Genomic DNA, 21310 nt, shown 5'->3' with positions numbered 1-21310 from the left:
GAACACAGGAGAATGAAGCAGAAGTATAGCTGTGAATTTATAGAGTAAACTTGGGGTACAGTGAGCTTGCCTAGTAAGGACCTGTTTTAAAAACAAACAAACCAGGAGAAATGGGCTATTGGGATGGTTCTGAGGTAAAGGTGCTCAGACCTGAGTGGTGTTCTATTTCCAACACCACGCAGTGGTTGACAACTATCCGCAACTCCAGTTCTAGAGGACTTGATGCCCTCTTTTAACTTTCTTGGGAAACAGGAACACACACACACACACACACACACGTTATACAGCCGTACATGTAGGCAAAACACTGAAACACAGAAAATGAAAACAGTAAGAGCATTAAGGGGCACACACAAGCCATTTTTAAGAAGGCCAGAGGGCAATACAATTTGGGGACTGAGGATTCTGGATCCTCAGACATGGTAGCAAGCGATTTTACCCACTGAGCCATTTCGCTGGCTTTTTTTTAAAAAATGGTTTTTCGAGACAGGCTTTCTCTGTGTAGCCCTGGCTGTCCTGGAACTCACTCTGTAGACCAGGCTGGCCATGACATCAGAAATTCGCCTGCCTCTGCCTCCCAAGTGCTGGGATTAAAGGCGTGTGCCACCATTGCCCGGCTCGATGGCTTCTTAAATGAAGCAACGAACAAACGAAAATAACCATGTCGCAACCTTGGAAACTGAGTGGTTTCCAAGGTTCTAACTAGAAGCTTCTGTAAAGAGCCACCGCGTGAGTTTAGAGGGCTCCAAAACAGGACACTCTCAGGGCGTGGTCACAGAACTGTCTGTGTCTTTAAAGCTCGAGCTAGGGGCGGGGCTTCCGGAACCTCCCCGCAAGTGACGTCTTGTGACCGGGTTATTGAGGTCGGAGGAAAGCAGTGGTAGCTTTTAAAGGCGTAGCCTTGTCATGCCTTTCTCCAGGACTCACAGCTCGGCCCGCGGGCCACTTCCCTTTAAGGAGCGTGTCAGGGGTGGGACCTGGAAGTGTCCTTCCCGCTGCCGACTCCTTTAAGGCGCGGCCCTCGTCTGCCGGCAGAAAAGCTGCTTAAAGGCTACGCGTGGCGCGATGGCGGCGTTGCCACGCGGGTCACGCGGGCTGTCGCTGCTGCCGTTGCTCCTTCTGCTGCCGCCGCTGGGCGGCCCGCGCGGCGCGGACGGCTACTTTCCAGAGGAGCGCTGGAGTCCCGAGTCCCCGCTACAGGCGCCGCGCGTGCTCATCGCGCTGCTGGCGCGGAACGCGGCACCCGCGCTGCCCGCCACGCTGGGCGCCCTGGAGCAGCTGCGCCACCCACGGGAGCGCACGGCGCTGTGGTGAGCTGCGGGCCCTTGCGCTGTGCACCGGGACTAGGCGAGACTCAAGTCTCTACCGGAGGGACGTTGATATGCACTTGGTGGGCTTGGCTGTGCGCTGCGGAGACTCGGTCCTCTTTCTGAGGACCTGAGTTATGTACCCCAGGGATTACTCACTTGAGAGGGCTCGGCTCTATATCCATAGTGCCCGGCCTCGACCCCACTGTGGCTTGGGACCCCAAGCTGCTGCCTACTCCCCTCAGGTACTTAGGAATCTGTTCTGATTTGCTGCCAGCCCTCACAGCGAGCTACCATCCTAGAACCCCTGACTTCTCAGAATGGGCCAGGCTGGTGCTTCCAGACCCTTATAGCGAACTCCGGGACTTCCAGATAAGACTCCTGAGGCTCGGGCCAGCATTCCACGCTAACAAAGTTAATGAACTTATCTTTGTGACAGGGTCTCACACCAATGTGCTTTCCAAACTAGCATGTTCTGTTCAGTTGTGTACTAGTGAGCTGGGTGTCATCTTTACTGCCCTGTCACCGAAGGATGGGCAACAGGCTTGGAGTGTAGCGAGTTTTATTCAGGGTGTTATAGCTGATGGGTCTGAGCCAGGTTGGGAACCCCCCGGTGCCATCATCATGTCCTGTCTGTGCTCACAGGGTGGCCACAGATCACAACACTGACAACACTTCAGCCATACTTCGAGAGTGGCTGGTGGCAGTGAAGGGTTTATACCACTCTGTGGAGTGGCGACCGGCAGAGGAACCCAGGTGAGCCTCAAATTCCCGACTGGAGTACTGAAGGTTGGGAAGCTAGGAGCTGGAATGCTCCAGTTCCATCGTCAGCTTCCCCCTCAGGTCCCCATCCTCTCAGCAGACCTTTGTCCTGTTGTCCTTCACTCCATTGTGCAACTTTGGACACAGCTGCCACACCTTTGTGGCTGAATTCCTTTGTGTCTGGTGGCTACCTACTGCTGTGTCTAGGGTCTTGCCAGCATCCACTCTCCTGTTTAACTTCCTGATAAGCCTGTCTTACTGTGTAGTTCAGACTGGCCTTGCAGTTGCCATCCTCCTGTCTCAGTCTCCTGAGTGCTAGAATCACCCAGCACTACTGCATCAGGCTCAGAACCTGTAGGACAGTGTGCAGTAATGTGTGTGCATGCTCATGCTCCTGTTCTCAGAGGCACTGCGGTGGCCCCAGGCTCTCCCCAGCCATGCTGAGCTTTCCTTGGTTTTCAGCTTGCCAGTAGCTTTTGTGCCTCTGGACCCTTGCACGTGCTGGGCTGGCATTTAGGCCCCTGTGTCCTGTCCCCCTCCCATGCTCCACACAGAGGTCTTCAGATCCACTTGCCTGCCACCTCTGTGAAGTCCTCTATGATCCCCTGCAGCTGTGCTCTCTGGGCCCCCATGGTGCCCTATGATGTGCACACCATAGCTGTTCCTTTGCAGCTCCTACCCAGACGAAGAGGGCCCCAAACACTGGTCTGATTCCCGCTACGAGCATGTCATGAAACTGCGCCAAGCAGCCTTGAAGTCAGCTAGGGACATGTGGGCTGACTACATTCTGGTGAGTCTCTCTGAGTTGGGGAATCTTCATTATCCACAGGGAGGATAGAATGGGTGGATCTAGGAGCTACCAGTAGTAACCCATTTTTCAGAAAGGTAAACTGAGGATCAGAAAGGAAAGGGGAAGCTAGATGGTGAGTACACCTTTAATCCCAGCCTTTGGGAGGCAGAGGCAGGTGGACCTCTGAGTTTGAGGCCAGTCTGTTGTACACAGTGAGTTCCAGGGCAGCCAGAACTACACAGAAACCTTGTCTTGAAAAGCCAGGAAGAAAAAAGGAGGTGGGGAGTTGTGGTTACAACTTTGTGTAGAATGCTTGCTGAGCATACTTGAGACCTTGGGTTCCACCCAGGCTCCCAAATAAAGAACAAGTGGGCCTTTGTATCCTCTTAGGGCCAGGCACTAGATTGTATCTTTTTAAAATACCTATTTTAAAACAAAGTTATTTATTTGTGTGTGAGTGAGGGGCATTCGACTTCAGAGGACAAGCTGTCTTCTTGTCAGAGGACAAGTCACTGCCCTACTTCCACCAGGCGGGTTCTGGGGATTGAATTTTTGTGGCTTACTTTCGAGCAGCAAGGGTCACAAGCTTAGGTGGGCGTTAGTGACAAGTTGCTGCTGGGCCTGACCTCCACTTCCTGTTTCCTGGCCTGTAGTAGCCTCTAAGGAGGAAGCAGCTGCAGTGCTCGGAGGTGACCTAGCTCCAGGACTCCTGAGGCAGGAGGATGGAGAATTACATGCCAGTCTGCAAGACTGTTCTGAAACTATGATGGGGCTGGAGAGCTGGCTGTTTTTGCAGAGGACCCAGAATGAGCTCACACGGGCCCTAGGGAAGATGAGCTCACAACCGTCTGTAACCCAGGCCCTAGGGAAGCTGAAGCCTTTTCTAGCCTGGGCTGGCACCGCAGCCGCATGCTGGTGCTGGCGTGACCACCAGTGCAGTTTAAAGAGATCCTTTTTATTAAAGATGACTTATTTATTGTTTTTATTAATTCATTTATTTATTCTTATATTTGGAGGCAAAGTTTCTCTATGTAGCCCTGGCTGTCTTGAAACTCCCCATGTAGATTAGCTTGACCTCGAACTCAGAGATCCACCTGCTTTCTGAATTTTAGGATTAAAGGTGATAGCCCTCACACGCAGCTAGATTTATTTATTTTAATTTTCTGTTTATGGGTGTTTTGCCTGCATGACAATCTGTGTACCACATGAATGCCTGGTGCCAGCAGAGGTCAGAGTAGGGCTTTGGATGCCCTGGAACTATGGTTGCAGATGGTGTGAACCGCCATGTGGGTGCTGGGAACAGAACCCAGGTCATCCACAAGGACTGCCAGTGCTGTTGACTGCCAAGCCATCTCTCCAGTCCCCAGTGAATTAAGAGTGTGTGTGTGTGTGCATGTGCGCGCGCGCATGTGTACATCAGGCTGGGTATCCAGGGATCCCTGTGTCCTGTCCTAAACAGCCTAAGGCTGCTTTGTTCAGTTGGTGGAGTCAGTCTGACTTGCAACGTGGTCCACAGCTATGGCTGTGGCCCTGAGGATGACTACAGGTGGGTCTCCAGGTCTCCACAGTTTCCTTTGCTGAGCCATTGACTGACAGCTTGATATAAATCCTGGCTGTGTAGCTTTCGCTAGCCTGGAACCCATGGTCCTCCTGCCTCAGCCTCTCAGGTACTGAGGTGATTTGTCATGAGCCCACTCACTTTAACGTGGTCATCTTTGTGCAAGTGCTAAGAGGAACCCAGGTCTCCTGTGGTCTCATGTGTCCTGGGCAGGGCAGGGTTGGATTGCTCTGCTGCTGGTGGCGTTCTAGCTCTGTCCTCATGTGTCTGCAGGGTCCTTGGCCGCACAGGTTCAGCACAGTGAGGGAGGTGTCAAACCAGGATGGCACCACAGGAGGGACTCAGGGGATGTAGAGGGTGGCTAGCGCCCAGACATGCAGACGCGGCCCCATTAGATTTAACAGAGAGCTCTGTGCAGGCCAGGGCTGTGTCAGCTTGATGATTTTCTGCAGTGCCACCCCTCACCCTGCCCTGGGCAGCGGTGTTAAATTGTTTTAGTTTCTCAAGTTCTCGGTTACATTTATGTATGGGTTGTTTGGAGTAGTCATAATCTTGTGGAGACTGGAGAACAACTCAGGAAAGTCTGTTCTCAGCTTCCACCCTGCAAGTCCTGGGGTGAGCTCCGATTATCAGGCTCAGCAAAGCCTCCTGCTGAGTGCCCAACTGCACTTCGCCTGGGATGGGGAGTCTGGTGACTTTAGCCTGGGGAGGCATGGAGACTCCAGAAGGAGGAAGGCGAGTCCTGCTCCTTAGCCCGTTTCACAGATGAGAAAGTTGATGCTGATGGTAGGAAAAGAGATGTGGTATGGATCTGGAATGTTTTGTCAGTTTCTAGAAGCATCTGGAACTTTGTGGAGCCTTTTAGAGCCATGTAGAGCAGGCACCCTGTCCCGCCCTTTCTGCTTGCTTTTACTGTTTTCACAGTTTCCCCTTGGCCAGCCTGGCTGGAGGTCACCCTGATGGTAACTCCTATAGAAAGTTATATATTTTTTGGTACTAGGGGACTTAGGAGCACAACACTGGAATATGAAGTCACTTCCTTGATGCTTTAATTTTGTTTTTGTTTTTGTTTGTTTGAGACAGGGTTTCTCTGTATAGCCCTGGCTGTCCTGGAACTCACTTTGTAGACCAGGCTGGCCTTGAACTCAGAAATCCGCCTGCCTCTCCCTCCCAAGTGCTGGGATTAAAGGCGTGCGCCACCACTGCCTGGCCAAATAAACCTTTTCATGTGCGCATTTCTTCAACATTTAGCCATCACACTGTTCACGCTGCTGTCACCTCTTTAGAACATTCTACCTCTGGGGTGCAGTCTGCCATCCCTTGCCAGTCCCTGGCAGCTTCCAGTCTGCCTGCCTCCTGCCTGCATTTGCCTGTTTAGACCTGTCCCTGCCCTGGAGCTGCACCCTGTGTGTCAGGACACAGCTTCTCAGTGCCATCCACTGTATAGTGTGAGTTCTGTGTGTTGCTGTGGCTGAGCAGTGTTCCAAATGGTGGCCTCCCTTTCTGCTCGGCAGCCTTTGTACATTTTCCTTTTGGTTCCTGGGACGGGTGCCATGTTTGAACCCCTGCCTTCAGTATTTTGAGGTTCATTTCCCAGGATGGAAGGTTAGATTGTGTCTTTCTCTAACTGTGAGGGTTGGGGGAGGGGTGAGTGGCCAGGCTACCTGGACGCACACATGATTCTAGTGTTTGCAGGGTCAGCACTTGACCCAAAAGCTCCTCAGAGGCAGTGCGGCCTCCTTAGCTGGAGACACCATGGAGCCGTAGAGACAGAGAGGCCCTGTGTCACCATGGCCCTGGGTGACAGAGAGGCCCTGTGTCACCATGGGTGGCAGAGAGGTGTGAATGGCGGTTGACATTGCGCATGGGCAATGGAAGGTAGATCAGTGGCCAGAGCCACAGGAAAGCCACAGCTGTCCCTGGTGCAGGCTGAGTCCAGAATGTGGGGTCTGGCTTGTAGTATTTGCATGTGTGTTGTGAGACATGTGACTCCCCTGTCATTTGGACAGTACAATGGGGTAGAGCCAGGACTGGCTCTCTGCCACACCCCCAGCCCTAATGGCCAAGGTGGGTGGTTGTTGTTGTTGTTGTTTTAAAGATTTATTTATTTAATGTAAGTACACTGTAGCTGTCTTCAGACACCCCAGAAGAGAGCATCAGATCTCATTACGGATGGTTGTGAGCCACTGTGTGGTTGCTGGGATTTGAACTTAGGATCATCGGAAGAGCAGTCAGTGCTCTTAACTGCTGAGCCCTCTCTCCAGCCCCCCAAGGTTTTGTTTTTAAATAATATTAAAGAATGTTTTTTTATTTGTGAGTTACTCCCTGAGTCAGGGTCTCAATGAAGCTGACACCCACTTGTACCCACTGGCCCATCTCCTATCTCCATTTCCAGTGCTGGGAGGCAGACACTGAGGGCACAGCTTACTGTTGGTGCTGGGTGTGTGGCTCCTGCTCCTATGCGTGTTCTGCAGTACTTTACCCCACTGAGCCATGCCCCAGCTTCCTCACTCCATTCTTTTTACTACTATTATTTCATGTGGATAAATGAACGTATGTTCTTACTGCATGCATGTCTGGTGCCACATACCTGCCTTGGTGCCTGTGGAGGCCAGACGAGGGCACTAGATCCCCTGGAACTGGAGTTGGTTGTGAGCTGCCATGTGGGTGCTGGAAACTGAACCCGGGACCTCTGCGCAAGAGCAGCCAGTGCTCTTAACCACTGAGCCACCACAGAGGCATTGAGAGAACTCGGGCTCCGTGGGACAGCCATGCCTCTCCACCTGGGCTGGACAGGTTGACAACATGTGAACCTTTTGCAGTTCATGGACATCGACAACTTGATCACCAACCCCGACACTCTGAGCCTGCTCATCGCTGAGAACAAGACAGTGGTGGCCCCCATGCTGGACTCCCGAGCAGCATACTCCAACTTCTGGTGTGGGATGACTTCGCAGGTACAGTGGGGACTTGGACAGGCAGATTGAGCACCTGACAGACACTGTCAGAGCAATCCTCAGACAATAGCGGATTAGGATCTGGAGGCATTCCCAACCCCTTCATTACTGAGCTTGAAGCAGGGAGAGGGGGTGATGGTGAGAATCTGGCCCAAATTCACACAGGAAGCAGCAGTGTGTTTGTGTGCAGGGGGCGGGGTGGGGGGGGGGTTGGTGCTTCAGGCATGGCTTGATCAGGTGTTCTAGCATAAGGTAATGATCCCAGTCAACCAGCCATGTCTACTCCATGGCTCTTGGGGTGCCTGTTGTGGCTGGATGCAAGCAAGCATCACAGGGTACCCCATTCTTGCCTCTGTGAGCTTCAGCGCCCCCTGACCACACCTCCCCATCCTCCTTCAGGGCTACTACAAGCGCACCCCTGCCTATATCCCCATCCGAAAACGAGACCGCAGGGGCTGCTTTGCAGTTCCCATGGTGCACTCTACCTTCCTCATTGACCTGCGTAAGGCTGCATCCAGGAACCTGGCCTTTTACCCACCACACCCAGACTACACCTGGTCTTTTGACGACATCATCGTCTTTGCCTTCTCCTGTAAACAGGCAGGTGAGTGAGGCCGGGCGCTGGATGGTGGTGTGGGCTCCACACTGAGAAAGTTTAGAGAACAGACGTGCAGAGTGCAGATGGGCCTCAGGCTCAGCTGTATTAGGGAGGTTTGGCTGTGCTCCTGGGACTCGATGTCTGTAGCATGGCTGCCTTATCAGCCTCACTCTAAAGCTCCTTAAGACCTGTTGATCATCAGGTATGGTAGTTCACACCTGTGATCCTGGGACACTGAGGCAGGATGGTTAAGTTTATGACACACAGGGTGAGATCCCAGATAAAACAAGGGGTATGATGGATATAACATCTTCCAGTATGTGTACTCTCAAGAGTGTTATGTGCGTGTGTGTGTGTGTGTGTGTGTGTGTGTGTGCGTGTGCGCGCGCGTGCGCATGCATGGGTATGAGCATGTTCGCCTGTGGGTGAGTGGAGATCAGAGGTCATCATCAGGTGTCCTCCTCCTCTGCACCATATTTACTTAATTACTTGTGCACCCACCAAGGCACACTCATGAAAACTCCTCCAGAGGACACTTTGCAGGAGTCAGGTCTTCCCTTCTGCTGTGGGTCCTGGGGATTGAACTCAGGTCTTTAGGCTTGGTAACAAGGACCTTTATCTACTGAATCACCTCAATGGCCATTGATCTTGCATTTAGGGTTCTCCATTTACTACCTGGAACTAAAGCCAAAGAGAAAGGAAGATGGAGTAAGAGGGAGGCGGGAGGCGGCAGGGCGGGTGTTTTCAGGAAAAGAACTCGCAGAGCCTGGTGTGCTTACCTGCAGTCCCAGCCCTTGGAGGCAGAGGCAGGGGGATTTCTGAGTTTGAGGCCAGCCTGGTCTACAGAGTGAGTTCAGGATAGCCTGGGCTACACAGAGAAACCTGTCTCAAAACCAACCCTCCAATCAAATAAACAAAAAATACAAAAAACAAAAAACCAAACACACACACACAAAAACAAACAAAGAAACCTGGCTCACCTGTAAGTTTTTCCAAACCAGAGTTAAGTACACTGACTGGTGAGATCTGACCTCACTTGTGCTTCCCCCCTACTCCCACCCCCGAGACAGGGTTTCTCTGTGTAGCCCTGGCTGTCCTGGAACTCACTCTGTAGACCAGGCTGGCCTCGAACTCAGAAATCCTCCTGCCTCTGCCTCCCAAGTGCTGGGATTAAAAGCGTGCATCACCACGCCAGGTCTCGCTTGTGCTTTTGAGCACCCTCAGTTTTCACATTTGTGAAGAATGACCAAAATCTGGAGTGAAGACCAGTGCTTGTTTGCCTGAGATAGGTATCGTGCAGCCCAGGCTAGCCTGCAGCTCACCACACCCCAGCCACCATCTTGAGAGCGTGCAGCACTGACTTGCCTCTCGTGCCCGCCCTCAGAGGTGCAAATGTACGTGTGCAATAAGGAGGTGTACGGCTTCCTGCCCGTGCCACTGCGCGCGCACAGCAGCCTGCAGGACGAAGCAGAGAGCTTCATGCATGTGCAGCTGGAGGTCATGGGTGAGTGTCCTTGGGCCCTTGGCCTCATCATCATGCATGCATCTCAAGAACTAATTGGGTACTGTTGGGTGGCAGTCCCTGTGTGTAGTGTGTCACTGAGGGAGACCATAGTCCCTGCCACTGGGGAGTTCTACAGTAGTCACAGGGTCAATTGTCATCCTGGCAGATGCTGCCATACTCTTGTGTGCCTGTGCCCTTTGGTGTCCCCACACCACTGAGAAAACTAAAACATGAGCTGCTGTCTGTGGCACATGCCTGCCAACTTGGCAGTCTGGAGGCTGAGGCTGAGGCCCAGCATCCTGGGCTATAGCTTGAGACCACAGCCAAAAAGACTGTTCTTGTTTTGCAGCAAAGTTATTCTGTTCCTGAGGGTTGGTATATCTGTGTAGCTTTTAGGAGGTCACATTTGGAGGGACAGCAGCCAGTGTGAACCTCACTGCATTTGTGTAAAGCTTCTGAGCGTTTCACTGAAGTTATCACACATGCACTGCTGGGATAATCCCTATGCATCTAGTGAGTGCCTCCTGTTTACCAGGCACTGTGTTGGGCTCTGGGCATGCAATGTGAGTAGACAGATCCCACAGCCCTCCCAGGATGTTAGAGATGGAGTTAGAAAAGCAGGGATAGTGTCCTGATGGCCAAAGCCTGACACTTGGGCCAGAAGAGCCTGACCAGTCAGAGAGGCCTGGAGGCTCCCACTGGCTGGGCTGTCACAGCTGAGATCTGAGTTGCTCTGGGCAGGAACGTGGCAGGGGTGAAGGTCCTGGGGCATACCCCGGTCATACTGGGAGCTGGGAGAAGGGAACATTGATCCGTCCTTTCTTACTCTCAGTGAAGCATCCACCAGTGCAGCTCTCCCGATTCATCTCAGCACCCAGGAAGACTTCTGACAAGATGGGCTTTGATGAGGTGGGCTAGGGCCTCCTGGGTGGGGGGAGGCAGCCAACCTGACCCTGCCTCACTGAGGTTCTGGCTATAGGTCTTCATGATCAACCTGAAGCGGAGGCGGGACCGGCGAGAACGCATGCTGCGGGCACTGCATGAGCAGGAGATTGACTGCCAGCTGGTGGAGGCTGTAGATGGCAAGTGAGTACTGTGTGTGTGTGTCCGTGTGTGTCCATGTGTCCCTGTGTGTCCGTGTGTACGTGCACACACACGTGTGTGTGTGCATGTGCCTGTTTATGTATGTGTGTCCATGTGTATGCCTATGTGTGTGCGTCCTATGTGAGTGCAGCTACCTGTGTGTGTGCTTGTGTGTGTCTGTGTGCCTGTGTATGCATGTGCCTGCATGCACGTGTGCTTGTACACACAACCTTCTGGGAAGCATAGAAGGAATGGAGCTAGCTCTCACAGACCTCGCTCAGTACAGATGTGGTAGAGAAATGAATAAGTCCACAGCCAGGGAACAGGAAGGTTCTCATCCTGGGATAATCTGCTATGCTCTTCTACAAAGTGGTGGGGTGGGGTGGGGTGGGGGTGAGGGGAAGACCCAGAGGGTGAGGCCATTCACAGGATTGCAGAGGTTGATCAGTAGGCAGAGCTGCTTCTTTTGTCTTACCTCATCTCTCTCCATCTTCCCCCTATCACCGTCGTCCTCCCTTCTCCCATTCTTCTCTTCATCCTTCTTTCATGCTACTCTCCCTCCTCCTGATCCTTAACCTCTTTCCTATCCCCCTCCTTTTTCCCTACTCCGTATTCTCCTCCTATCCCCGTTTTCCTCCCAATCCCCATTGCTTTTCTCCTCATCCTTGCCCTGTCCCCCATTCTCTCCATCCTCCCCATCCTCCTCACTCTCCTCTCCATCCTCTCCATCCTCCCCATCCTCTCCATCCTCCCCAGCCCCCTCACTCTCCTCTCCATCCTCCCCATCCTTTCCATCCTCCTCACTCTCCTCTCCATCCTCCCCATCCTCCTCACTCTCCTCACCATACTCCCCATCCTCCCTGTCCTCACTCTCCTCTCCATCCTCCCCATCCTCCTCACTCTCCTCTCCATCCTCCTCACTCTCCTCTCCATCCTCCCCATCCTCCTCACTCTCCTCTCCATCCTCCCCATCCTCCTCACTCTCCTCACCATCTTCTCCATCCTCCCTGTCCTCACTCTCTTCACCATCCTCCCCATCCTAATTGCTCTTCTCAACATCTTTGTCCTCCTCTTTTTGCTAACATCCTCTTCCCTCTTGCATCCCCACAGAGCCATGAACACCAGCCAGGTGGAAGCCATGGGCATCCAGATGCTGCCTGGCTACCGGGACCCCTACCATGGGCGGCCACTCACCAAGGGAGAGCTGGGCTGCTTTCTCAGCCACTACAACATCTGGAAGGAGGTAGGTGTCTGGGATGAGGGAGGCCTGATCCACAGTTCTTGTTCTCTTCACAGATTAGGTCAGGTCTAGAGTCCCAGGGAGGAATTATGGTCCCCATGCGACCAGAGGCAGAATCTGTGACTACATTTTGGTGTCTGTTGCATGAACTGTCTTCACATTAGTCCTGATACACCAGAGTAGGGCAGCCACTGCCTTGGCATTGCCAAGTTGCAGAAAGTGGGCCTGGGGAATAAAGGGGCCTCAGGTAAAGTCTAAAGCTGTGATTCCCAAGTGAGAACTGCTTGCCTTGCAACCTGACTCTGCTCACTGTTTATTGAAGTGATGGCTTCTGGCTTTAATGCCACTGGACAACAGCTGGTGATGTGCCATGATGTCACACAAGAACCAGGTTTGGAACCTGCAAATGGGGCTGGATGGGTGGGGTGTTGGCTCCAGATGATAAGGTACGGGAAGTAGAGCTGTTCAAGATGATGGGTGCTTATGTGAGCCACCCTTCTTTCCTAAAGTTCCTCACGGGCATTCCGTTAGCTTCATTAGTTTATAGTGAAACCTCCTAGACTAGGGGCATTGCACCAAGGAGGAAGGGTAAGAGGAGCCTGCCTATTGCCAAGAGGAAGGCTTCTTAGTATCACAGGCTAAACACAGGCAGAGGTCCTAGGCAAGAAAAGCCCAGGTAGACAGGCAGAAGAGTGACATGGTGGGCAAATAGCTGGACGTGGAAGGTTGGGATGCATATTTCCTTCCTAGCAAGCAGTTCGGGGGCTGGGTCTCCTTGACTTGGAGTGGCACCTTCCCTCAGGTGGTTGACCGGGGACTACAGAAATCACTAGTGTTTGAGGATGATCTGCGTTTTGAGATCTTCTTCAAGAGACGTCTGATGAACCTCATGCGGGATGTGGAGCGTGAGGGGCTGGACTGGGACCTCATGTGAGTGGAGGTTGGTGGAAGGGTTGGGGATGGGACACCAGCCTCGTGTACTAGCCCAGGCATGACCAGGGCTCAGGGGCAGAGCCTGGAGCTTAAGGACAAAGTAAGGCTAGAACCTGGAGAACGTCAGAGCTCTGCTGTCTGTTGGGTTGACTTGGGTTCTATTCAATTTCCCTGTGCCAAGCCTTATGCCTTGTCTCTGTGTAGCATTCTCTGGCAGGTGGGGGACATGTAACAAGTCTCTTATTCTGTACCCCAGCTACGTGGGCCGGAAGCGCATGCAGGTGGAGCACCCTGAAAAGGCTGTGCCCCACGTAAGGAACCTGGTAGAGGCTGATTACTCCTACTGGACGCTAGCCTATGTAATCTCCCTGCAAGGTGCTCAGAAGTTGCTTGCTGCCAAGCCACTCGCCAAAATGCTACCTGTTGATGAGTTTCTGCCTGTGATGTTTGACAAGCACCCAATGTAAGAAGGCTATGAAGGGGTGGGGATTTGAGGGGGTTTGGGTGGCAGGCTGGGGTCTTTGAGTCTTGGAAGATCAGGGCAGGGGACTGTTGGGCTCTGGCTAGGCATGGTGGGGTGAATCCTAGTGGACTCAAAGGAGAGTCTCTTTCTGGATCATTGGTCTCCATCTCCCCTATGTCTCTGCTATCTCCCATAGGTCAGAATACAAGAGTCACTTCTCTCCCCGCAACCTGCGTGCCTTCTCTGTGGAGCCCCTCCTTATCTACCCTACACACTACACAGGGGATGATGGCTATGTGAGTGACACAGAGACCTCAGTTGTGTGGAATAATGAGCAGGTTAAGACTGACTGGGACCGAGCCAAGTCCCAGAAGATGCGGGAACAGCAAGCACTGAGCCGTGAGGCCAAGAACTCAGATGTGCTCCAGTCTCCACTGGACAGCGCTGCCCGTGATGAGCTTTGAGGCAGCTGGCAAACAGCCAAAGCCACTGCTACACACCTAAACTTCATGTGCTTGCCTGGGACTATAGGGCCACTCAGGCAGACAACAGAGAGCTCTACAAGCACAGAGGTCTCCATGTCTTCCTGTTTAGCAGCCACTTGCACACAGGCAGCATTTATGGAGTACTTACTGTATGCCAGAAATAGGGCTGACCACCAAGAGATTGGTCAGGAACAAGCACAGTCAGTTGGGTCCACTATGAAGGAAGTTCTCTTGTTAGAGCAATGAAAGAGGTATGATTCCCCCTTATCAGTGATGAACTGATCGTCAGTCTTTTATTGTTCAGACTGAGGCAGGTACAAGGGATACATACTCATTTTTAAAATCCGTTTGAGTATTTATTGAGGGCTTACTGTATGTTAGGTACCATTCATAGCTCTGGGAATACTGAAATAAGAAAAAAATCAAGCAAAATATACCAAGCAGCTGCTAAGTGCCAGGTCTTAGGAAACACTGATGAGTTAAGTGTCTACTATGTGCCACTCAGTAGGTGCTGGAGATGGATGTCCCAGTGGTGCTTATCTTTGTAGTGGGCATGATATGCTTACGGTGGAAACAGTATTATTGACTCTGTGTGCTAGGCTACACGCTGAGCACAATGACAGAGTCTAAACAGAATGTAACAAGCATTTTTTGAGCACCTAGAGTATGAGGCCTCGGACTCCCAGGTGGTTGAGAAGTAGCCACCCTCCAACCTGTCTGCCGGAGGCCACTGTGCTTCCCTTATCTAGAAGGGAGCATCGTTCTCCTTCCCTTGGTTGACTGCTGGGTTTCAGGATACTCATGACCTTGCAAGCCTCCTCACCCCGCCCCCCCATGTCCCTGGGCTGGGGCTCCCTTGCCTACCCCTTACTTCCAGAGCTTCTCTCTGCCCTTGTGTCTCAGGTGTCCCTTGGCTGCTCATGTGTTTGGGGCCTTGAGGTGCCCAGCTGTATTGGGGTGCTCCTCTTGGCCCGAGCAGTGTGTTTCCCAGCAGGCCAGGGTGTTGCTGTCCCTTCAAAACCAAATTGACTGTCAACTGGACAGTGGGTACCATCTTCTTGGGATGACTGCTTGCCTGCTCAGGTCTTGGTAACTTGCTCATGTTTGTATTAAATTCTTATTGGTTTTCACTGAAGTCTGTGGGTTTGGTGCCCCACGTCCCTGTCCCCGCCGGTGAAGATTTGGGGAGACAGTAGGGCTTGTAGGCATGTGTTGTTCAGCCCACCAGGCACTGAAGGGAGTGTGGGTGTGGATATTTTGGGAATCCTATGCCCCTGCCTCAGAAAGGAGCTGTGGGAGAATCTGGTGGATAGATTGTGCAAGATCTTATGGTGGCCATTACAGCCTGTCTTCCTATAGAAACAGACTCCACAATACTTGTTCAGGGAAGGAGTTCTTCAGGAGGTGACAGTGAGCAGTCACTGTCTTCCCTGGACAGAAAGACTGGGTTGCTAGTTTCAGTTCCTGTCTGATGAAGCAGGCCAAAAGCAGCTTGAAGGCAAACTCAAGGCCAGAATTATGAGGAAGCTGCTGACTGGCTAGCTCTGGCTTCTGCTCAGTCCAGGGCCACCTGCCTAGGAATGGTCCACAATGTGGATTCTTGATGTCAATCATCAATCAGAATGCCCTGGAGACATGGCCAAGGGCATGATGTCGTGAGCCCTGAGTAGGGATGACTCTCAGCTGTGTGGAGCTGATAGCTAGAAATCAGACAGAGCCTCCTATACCCAGATGCTAGGGTTTTCTGGATCAGGTTTACCAGTGCCCAGGATCATAGGGCTCTGGCCTGGGAGTGTAGGGATGGTTCTGATGCTAAGGTCCTGTTCCCAAATTGGTTCTTGGTCTATCAGTAAAGATGCCATGGGCCAATTGCTGGGTGGAAAGAATAGGCGAGACTTCTGGGTCCCCGCAGGTAACCTAGCAGTTGAAAGGAGAGGGAAAAGAGTTTTCACCGTGCTTCAGAGGGAGAAAAGCCAACCAGCCATGTGAGATCTCAGGCAGTGACCAGGCTGCTTCTGCAGGTGGGGGACTGGGACTGTTGAGTTGACACTGAAGTTGAGTACAGATTTAGGGTGCAGAGCTGGGTGTCCTGGTAAGTGCACGTTAGCTGAGGCAGATTGGAGGCATCCAGCAGTTGGGCCAAAAAGGCAGGTTAAAATTGAACAATTGTGTGTGTCTATGATGTTTTTCATCCACAGATCCAATGTTCCCAGAGTTTAGGCAGGGTACATGGGAGCATGCACAAATGGTATGGTGACTGGTGTGGACTAAGACACTGTCCTCACTATGACCAGATGGCTCCTACCACTCTGAGACGCATCAGCTTGTCCCTGGGTCTCCTCTGTACCCTCCAGGACATTGTCACTCAATGGCTCAGGTTCACAGGGCTCTTCTCTAACATTGTGTGGGACCCCACATAGTATGTGCAATTATTTTCTAGGTTCTCATGTAGCCTAGGCTGTCCAACTATGTAACCAGGGATGATCTTAAATTCTGATCTTTCTGCCTCTACCTCCCAGGGCTTGTGATGACAGACAAGCACATGAGTTCACGGTGCCGCATTCCAACAACCAAGTGCCCCACCCCCTTCTAACAGGCCTCTGCTTCTCGGTTGGTTTGGGGTACCCATGGGTATGCTTGCTGGCTAAGCAGGGTATACTTGTTCTGGGAGAAGAAATACTCTGAGTAAAGACAGCCCAGTCTTTTGCATATGTCTAGCCCCCAACAGTTTTAGTGTGTGGAGGTGAAAGGACAATTTCAGGGAGTCTTCCTTCCACCATGTGCATCCCCAGGGTTGAATTCAGCTTCCAGTTTGGCAGCAAGCACCTTTACCTACTAGGCCCCTACTGAGGTTTTGTCTAAAGGAGCTCAAGAACTCCAGCCAGTTTCAGGGATTCTGTGGTTTTTGTTTGTTTGTTTTTTGTTTTCTTTTTCTTTTTTTTTTTAATGTTAATAAAATATTTTTTACAGAGACCAAAAATTCAAAATAGTGCAAAACATCTCAACTCCATGCACTCATGAACACTCCCCGGGTATGCGTCCCAAGTCACGTGTTGACTGAGAATTGAGGGCATCTTGAAAGATGCTGGACTAACGGGGTGGACCTAAAAATCCCTCCAAAAAACAAAAACAAACCCGAAAAACCAAAAGCACGATACTGGGATTCTACCTTTGCAGTCACATGCTAAGAAAGGCGAGTCAGAGGGGCTCCCTGGGCTGCACGGCAGGGGCTTGGGTCAGGAACCTTCTGGGGTGCAGGGGACTCTTGCTTGTCACCTGTGTCACCCGGATCCAACAGCTCAGCCAAATTCGATTTTTAAAACAATAAGATGTAAAGAGGAGAGGGAGGTGGGTCCACAGAGCCAGCTTTGGTCCTGAAAGATGCTGGGGTAGATGGGTGGAGTGGGCAGAATCAAGCCGACCCTGCACCTTGTCCCACCCCCAGCAGGGCTGCCCTTGGGACCTGAGAGGTCTGCGGTCCAGGCTGAGAGAGGTCCCCAGGAGTTCTGGGTGCACTTGATTTTTTGCATGTCTGATGGGGCAGGTGAGGTGACAGGCCCTGGGGCCTGAAACAGACTGGAGTGCAGAGGGCGAACCTTCAAGTGCTGACTTGCCCAGACATGGTGAGCTGACTGCAGGGCCTTTTTAATTTTTCAACGTTGGGAAAGAAACCTAGGACGATGCATGATTGGCAGGTGCTGAGCTCTGCCCTAGCCCCCTGACTGAGGAAGTCTAGGTAGGGTATAGATAAGCCTGGACCCCAGCCCCTTCCACTTGCTCTTCCTCCTCCCTCTTCTGCCCACACTGCAGCCTCCCTCACCCCTTGGCATCTGCCTCTCCTGTGGGTGGGGCTGTGGCTTCTTCCTGCCTTCTGAAGGCCAGGCTAACCAGTCTCTAACCGTCCCTGACCTGTGGATTCTGGAGCTGCACCCCAGTATATTTTAATGTAGGACTCCAGCAGCAAGGGGCCACCAGGGGAGGTGGTAAGAACCCAACCAGCCAGGCCCTGGAATAACTTCCTTTCAGGACATTGCTATATCTGGGGCTGTCCTGAGATCAGAGCTCAGCCCTCTGCTCTACTTCCATCTATTGTGTCCTGGGCTCAGCTTGGACACCTCCCACATAGGGGTATCTGTCAAGTCAGGGGAAACTGTAATGAAAACCATGCATGTGAATTGGGGTCATATGCAGACCCTCAGCCACTCTCAATACAATTCAAGTCAGCACGACCTTCCTTCAATGACTGTGACCTGCTTATTCTGGGGAAGCTTAGGGCTCCCTTGAAGCCTCAGCCTGGAATTTAGCCAGAGCCAGGCAAAGACACCTCAGTCTCATGACATCAGGGCCAAATCAGAAAAGGGAAAGAATACTGGGGAATTCCTTGAGTAATGATTTTGTACGGGAGTGGGGGTGTGGCGGGGTTGTAATGGGTGCTGAGGGATGAGTAGGAGGTCTCTGGGTAAATAAAAGGAAATTTCAAACAGTCCTAGCCTGGGAGTCAGAACAATTCCCTAGACAAACACTCCCATGTACTTCCTTCAACATTCTGGGGCTAGAAAACACACACACACACACACACACACACACACGCACGCACGCACGTACGCACGTGCAGAGGTCACCATAACTATCTTGGCTCTGTCACACAAACCCCCACATTCTTGCCAGCAATGTAGAAACTTTATATGATTGATCTCTGGTTAGACCACTTCCCCTTTAGCCATGTTTGATGCCCTAAAGTGTAAATCACTCCCTCCTGAGCTCCTGAGCTCCAGTGTGGTCGGGATCGAGTCCCCCCTCAATGTATGGAATGTAGCCTCTGAACTCCCTGTCCATGGATGAAACCTGGATCCTATGTAAGAGCCTGAATTCTACCCTGTCACTGCACGTGACATTCAGGGGACATGCTGTGTTTCAAAGCCAATTAGAAAAGGGTCATCCCTTTATCACAAGCACAGGACACTCAGAAATACACATTCATATTCTCGCTCTTTCCCTCCTTCCTAGTTTCTGATCTCTTATTTCCTGACTGGATTTGGAGAAAAGATGGGATGGGGGCCCTTGGCTCTGGGAAAACCCCACCCCCCTCCCCCTTCTTGACTAGGCCGGTTCCGACTAAAGTCCCAGAAGGAAGGGCAAGGACAGAAACTTGTTTGGCAACCGGTTCAATTGGGGGGAGGGGGCGCCTGGCCTGTGGGGCCCTCGGGGAAGAATCGGGGAGATTCTAAATCGGGTACTTAGCAGCGATGGGGGCTGAGCCTTTCGTCGGAGCTCAGCCCACCGTGTGTGGCACGAGCAGGATGTCGCCAGCTGCCAATGGGCCCGCTGCTGAGGGCGGGGTCCGCGGAGAGAGGCGCCCTCAGCCCCAGGTGTGCGCCGAGGGCGCGTGTGCTTTTGAGAGCCCACCCCACACTGTATTTTGCACAGACACCAGAGGCTACGACCCGGCCTCCCAGGCAGGCCTGCCCAGCCCATGCCCTGGGCACCGGACCCTCTATGGCTTTTCCAGGGGCAGGAGGCAGGGCCTCCCCAGCCAAGGCCACTGAGGTGCAGGGGCGTGGCCTCTGGAGAGACGGTGGCCTATGGAAGGCGGGGCCTCATCCGTTCCCAGGCCCCGCCCCGCCGCCGAAACGCGCGCTAGGGCGCAGGCGCGGCACCGCCCTCCTCGGCTGAGCGCGTGTCCGACTTGAGCTTGACGAATTCCTTGGCCACCTCATCGTTGCTGCGCTGCGACAGGATGCGCAGCACTGTGAGCCCCGTGTCGTCCATGTGGATGCGGCGGCCGAGTGGAAGCCAGCACGCGGCGCTCCCGCGCTGGGCCAGCTCTCGCAGTTGCAGCACCGCCAGCCCCACCGTGCGGTCTTCGCGCGCGAAGCAGTAGTCCTTCACGCACACCTGCAGCTCGTAGCACTCGGGGCCCGCGTCGGCGCTCAGGGAACTGTGGGCAAGGACCGGCTCAGCGAGAGGCCACCGTGAGCCCAGTCACCCGCCGTCACGCAGAGGAGCCACCAGCGAGCCGTTCACACCACGCTGCCACATACGTTAGTAGTTCGTACTCCTGGGAAGTTGGCTAGAGAACCCCTTCCACGCTACCCTGGTCGCTCCCACAAAAAGCCCGCCAACTAGGCCACGCCCACTAGGAAACCCACAGCCCAGACCGGATCTGCCCAGCGCATCCCGTAGGGCAGGCGAGGGAGTGAACCCCACAGCGCAGCTGAGATCCCTAAGGCGCAGCAGCTTGAGTTTGGGCTCCGGCCACGCCCACTCCTTCCACCCATGCTGGCCACGCCCCGTTCCGGGCCCTGCTGCACCCTGCCTTCTGCTCAGTTTTCTGGGATCGGGCCACGCCAGTCAGCCTCCTGTAGCCCCCGACTATCATCCCATCTCCCCAGTACCCACCTCTGCCGCGTGTGGCGGCCATCCCTACCCTGCACCACACTCGAGCCAACTACACTAAATGACAAAGCTATTGGCCGGAGCAGGCCAGCTGTTCTTAGGCCCTGACCCCTGTGACCTCACTCCCGCACCCAGGATCCTCTCGCCCATCTTCTCTTCCCTCCTACCCCTACCCCAAGCATTTCACCTCCCCAGGGACCTATCTGAGGAAGGGACCGTGACCCGAAAGTCCCCCTTTGCACCTTGGCAATGGCTGTGCCCACCACCCCTGGGCACCAGTGGCACCCACTGGTCCTGAGGTTCATCTGAGGGTGTCCCCACCCGACTCACAACTGGAAGCTCTCGTTATACTTGGGCGCCCAGCTGTTGTTTTTGGATTTGGTGGCGAACTTGCGTTTCTTGTCGCTAAGCTGAGGTCCAACGATGTTGACCTCGATGAACGGGCGGAAGATGCCAGAAGTCTGCCACTTGAGGTCATTGGCGGCCACCACTGTTGGGGTAGAGGGGAAGTCTAGTGATGTTCCCCCGTGTGACTGAACCACTCTCTGGTTTTTCAGGTCAGAAAGAGACTCCCCAAGCCTCTCTGACAGGAGACTGGGGAAAAGGGACTAAGGCTTGGGGTCCTGTTGGAATTCCCGGATGCAGCTAAGCCTGACACGGATTTAGCTCAGGATTTTTCCATTTTCTAAACCACCAAAGAAAACAGTTCCCTGCCCTTGAGCTTCAGTGAGTCTGAACTTGGTTCCTTCCCTCATCGGGCCAACTCACCCTTCACTGTGACCTTCTGTTCCCCAGTTCCCGGATGCGTGAACAGCTCCACGTGGACGGACACTTCACCTACAGGGTCCTCCACACCAGAGCCTGGGTGGGACAGGGAAGATGCCTGATGTGAACTAGGCTCTTCCCCACCCACCAGGAGCACCCTCAGTCACCTCCCCCACCCTGTGCTGGCAGCCACAGATCACAGAAGCACTGAGGGGAGGGGATGGCAGGTGCCACTAGGAAGCCAAGAGTCCTAAGTTGTGGGGTTTTGCTGCTTCGATGTGTGACTTGAGGCAAAATCTCCTAACCTCCCTGAGCCGAGTGCATCTGCCTCATTTTCTCCTGGGCTCTCCCTGCCTCCTGAGCCTACTTCAATGATTCTCTCTGGCTATCAGTGCCGCTGACTCGTCCCCAGCTTTCCTCCCTCTCTCCTCTGTCCATCCAATCTCCTGTCCTCACACTAGCCCGAGGT

At 53.2% G+C, this 21310-nt stretch overlaps 2 protein-coding genes across 4 annotated transcripts in view; one reads left to right on the top strand and one right to left on the bottom strand.

Moving 5' to 3' along the window:
* Nucleotides 1-888: 888 nt before the first annotated feature.
* On the top strand, nt 889-14815 carry Colgalt1 (collagen beta(1-O)galactosyltransferase 1). Its single transcript, XM_021169902.2, has 12 exons — nt 889-1310; nt 1953-2063; nt 2742-2859; nt 7240-7374; nt 7774-7978; nt 9357-9476; nt 10309-10385; nt 10456-10562; nt 11670-11802; nt 12602-12729; nt 12989-13195; nt 13392-14815. The coding sequence occupies exons 1-12, from the start codon at nt 1066-1068 to the stop codon at nt 13657-13659; spliced, it is 1854 nt and encodes a 617-aa protein (XP_021025561.1). The 5' UTR covers nt 889-1065; the 3' UTR covers nt 13660-14815.
* Nucleotides 14816-16574: 1759 nt separating this feature from the next.
* Nucleotides 16575-21310, bottom strand: part of Unc13a (unc-13 homolog A) — a 46557-nt gene continuing 41821 nt past the window's right edge. For all 3 annotated transcript variants that reach the window (XM_085843836.1, XM_085843839.1, XM_085843837.1), the window contains 3 exons: nt 20845-20937; nt 20407-20566; nt 16575-19618 (listed from right to left, as the gene is read on the bottom strand). In XM_085843836.1, coding sequence (XP_085699962.1) covers nt 19318-19618; nt 20407-20566; nt 20845-20937 — 554 coding nt within the window. In that variant the 3' untranslated portion in view covers nt 16575-19317. The remainder of the gene's footprint in view (nt 19619-20406; nt 20567-20844; nt 20938-21310) is intronic.

Source organism: Mus caroli, unplaced genomic scaffold, assembly GCF_978045245.1.
Source record: "Mus caroli unplaced genomic scaffold, Mus_caroli_1 scaffold_10, whole genome shotgun sequence".
Taxonomy (NCBI): domain Eukaryota; kingdom Metazoa; phylum Chordata; class Mammalia; order Rodentia; family Muridae; genus Mus; species Mus caroli.
This window is presented reverse-complemented; position numbering and strand designations above follow the sequence as displayed.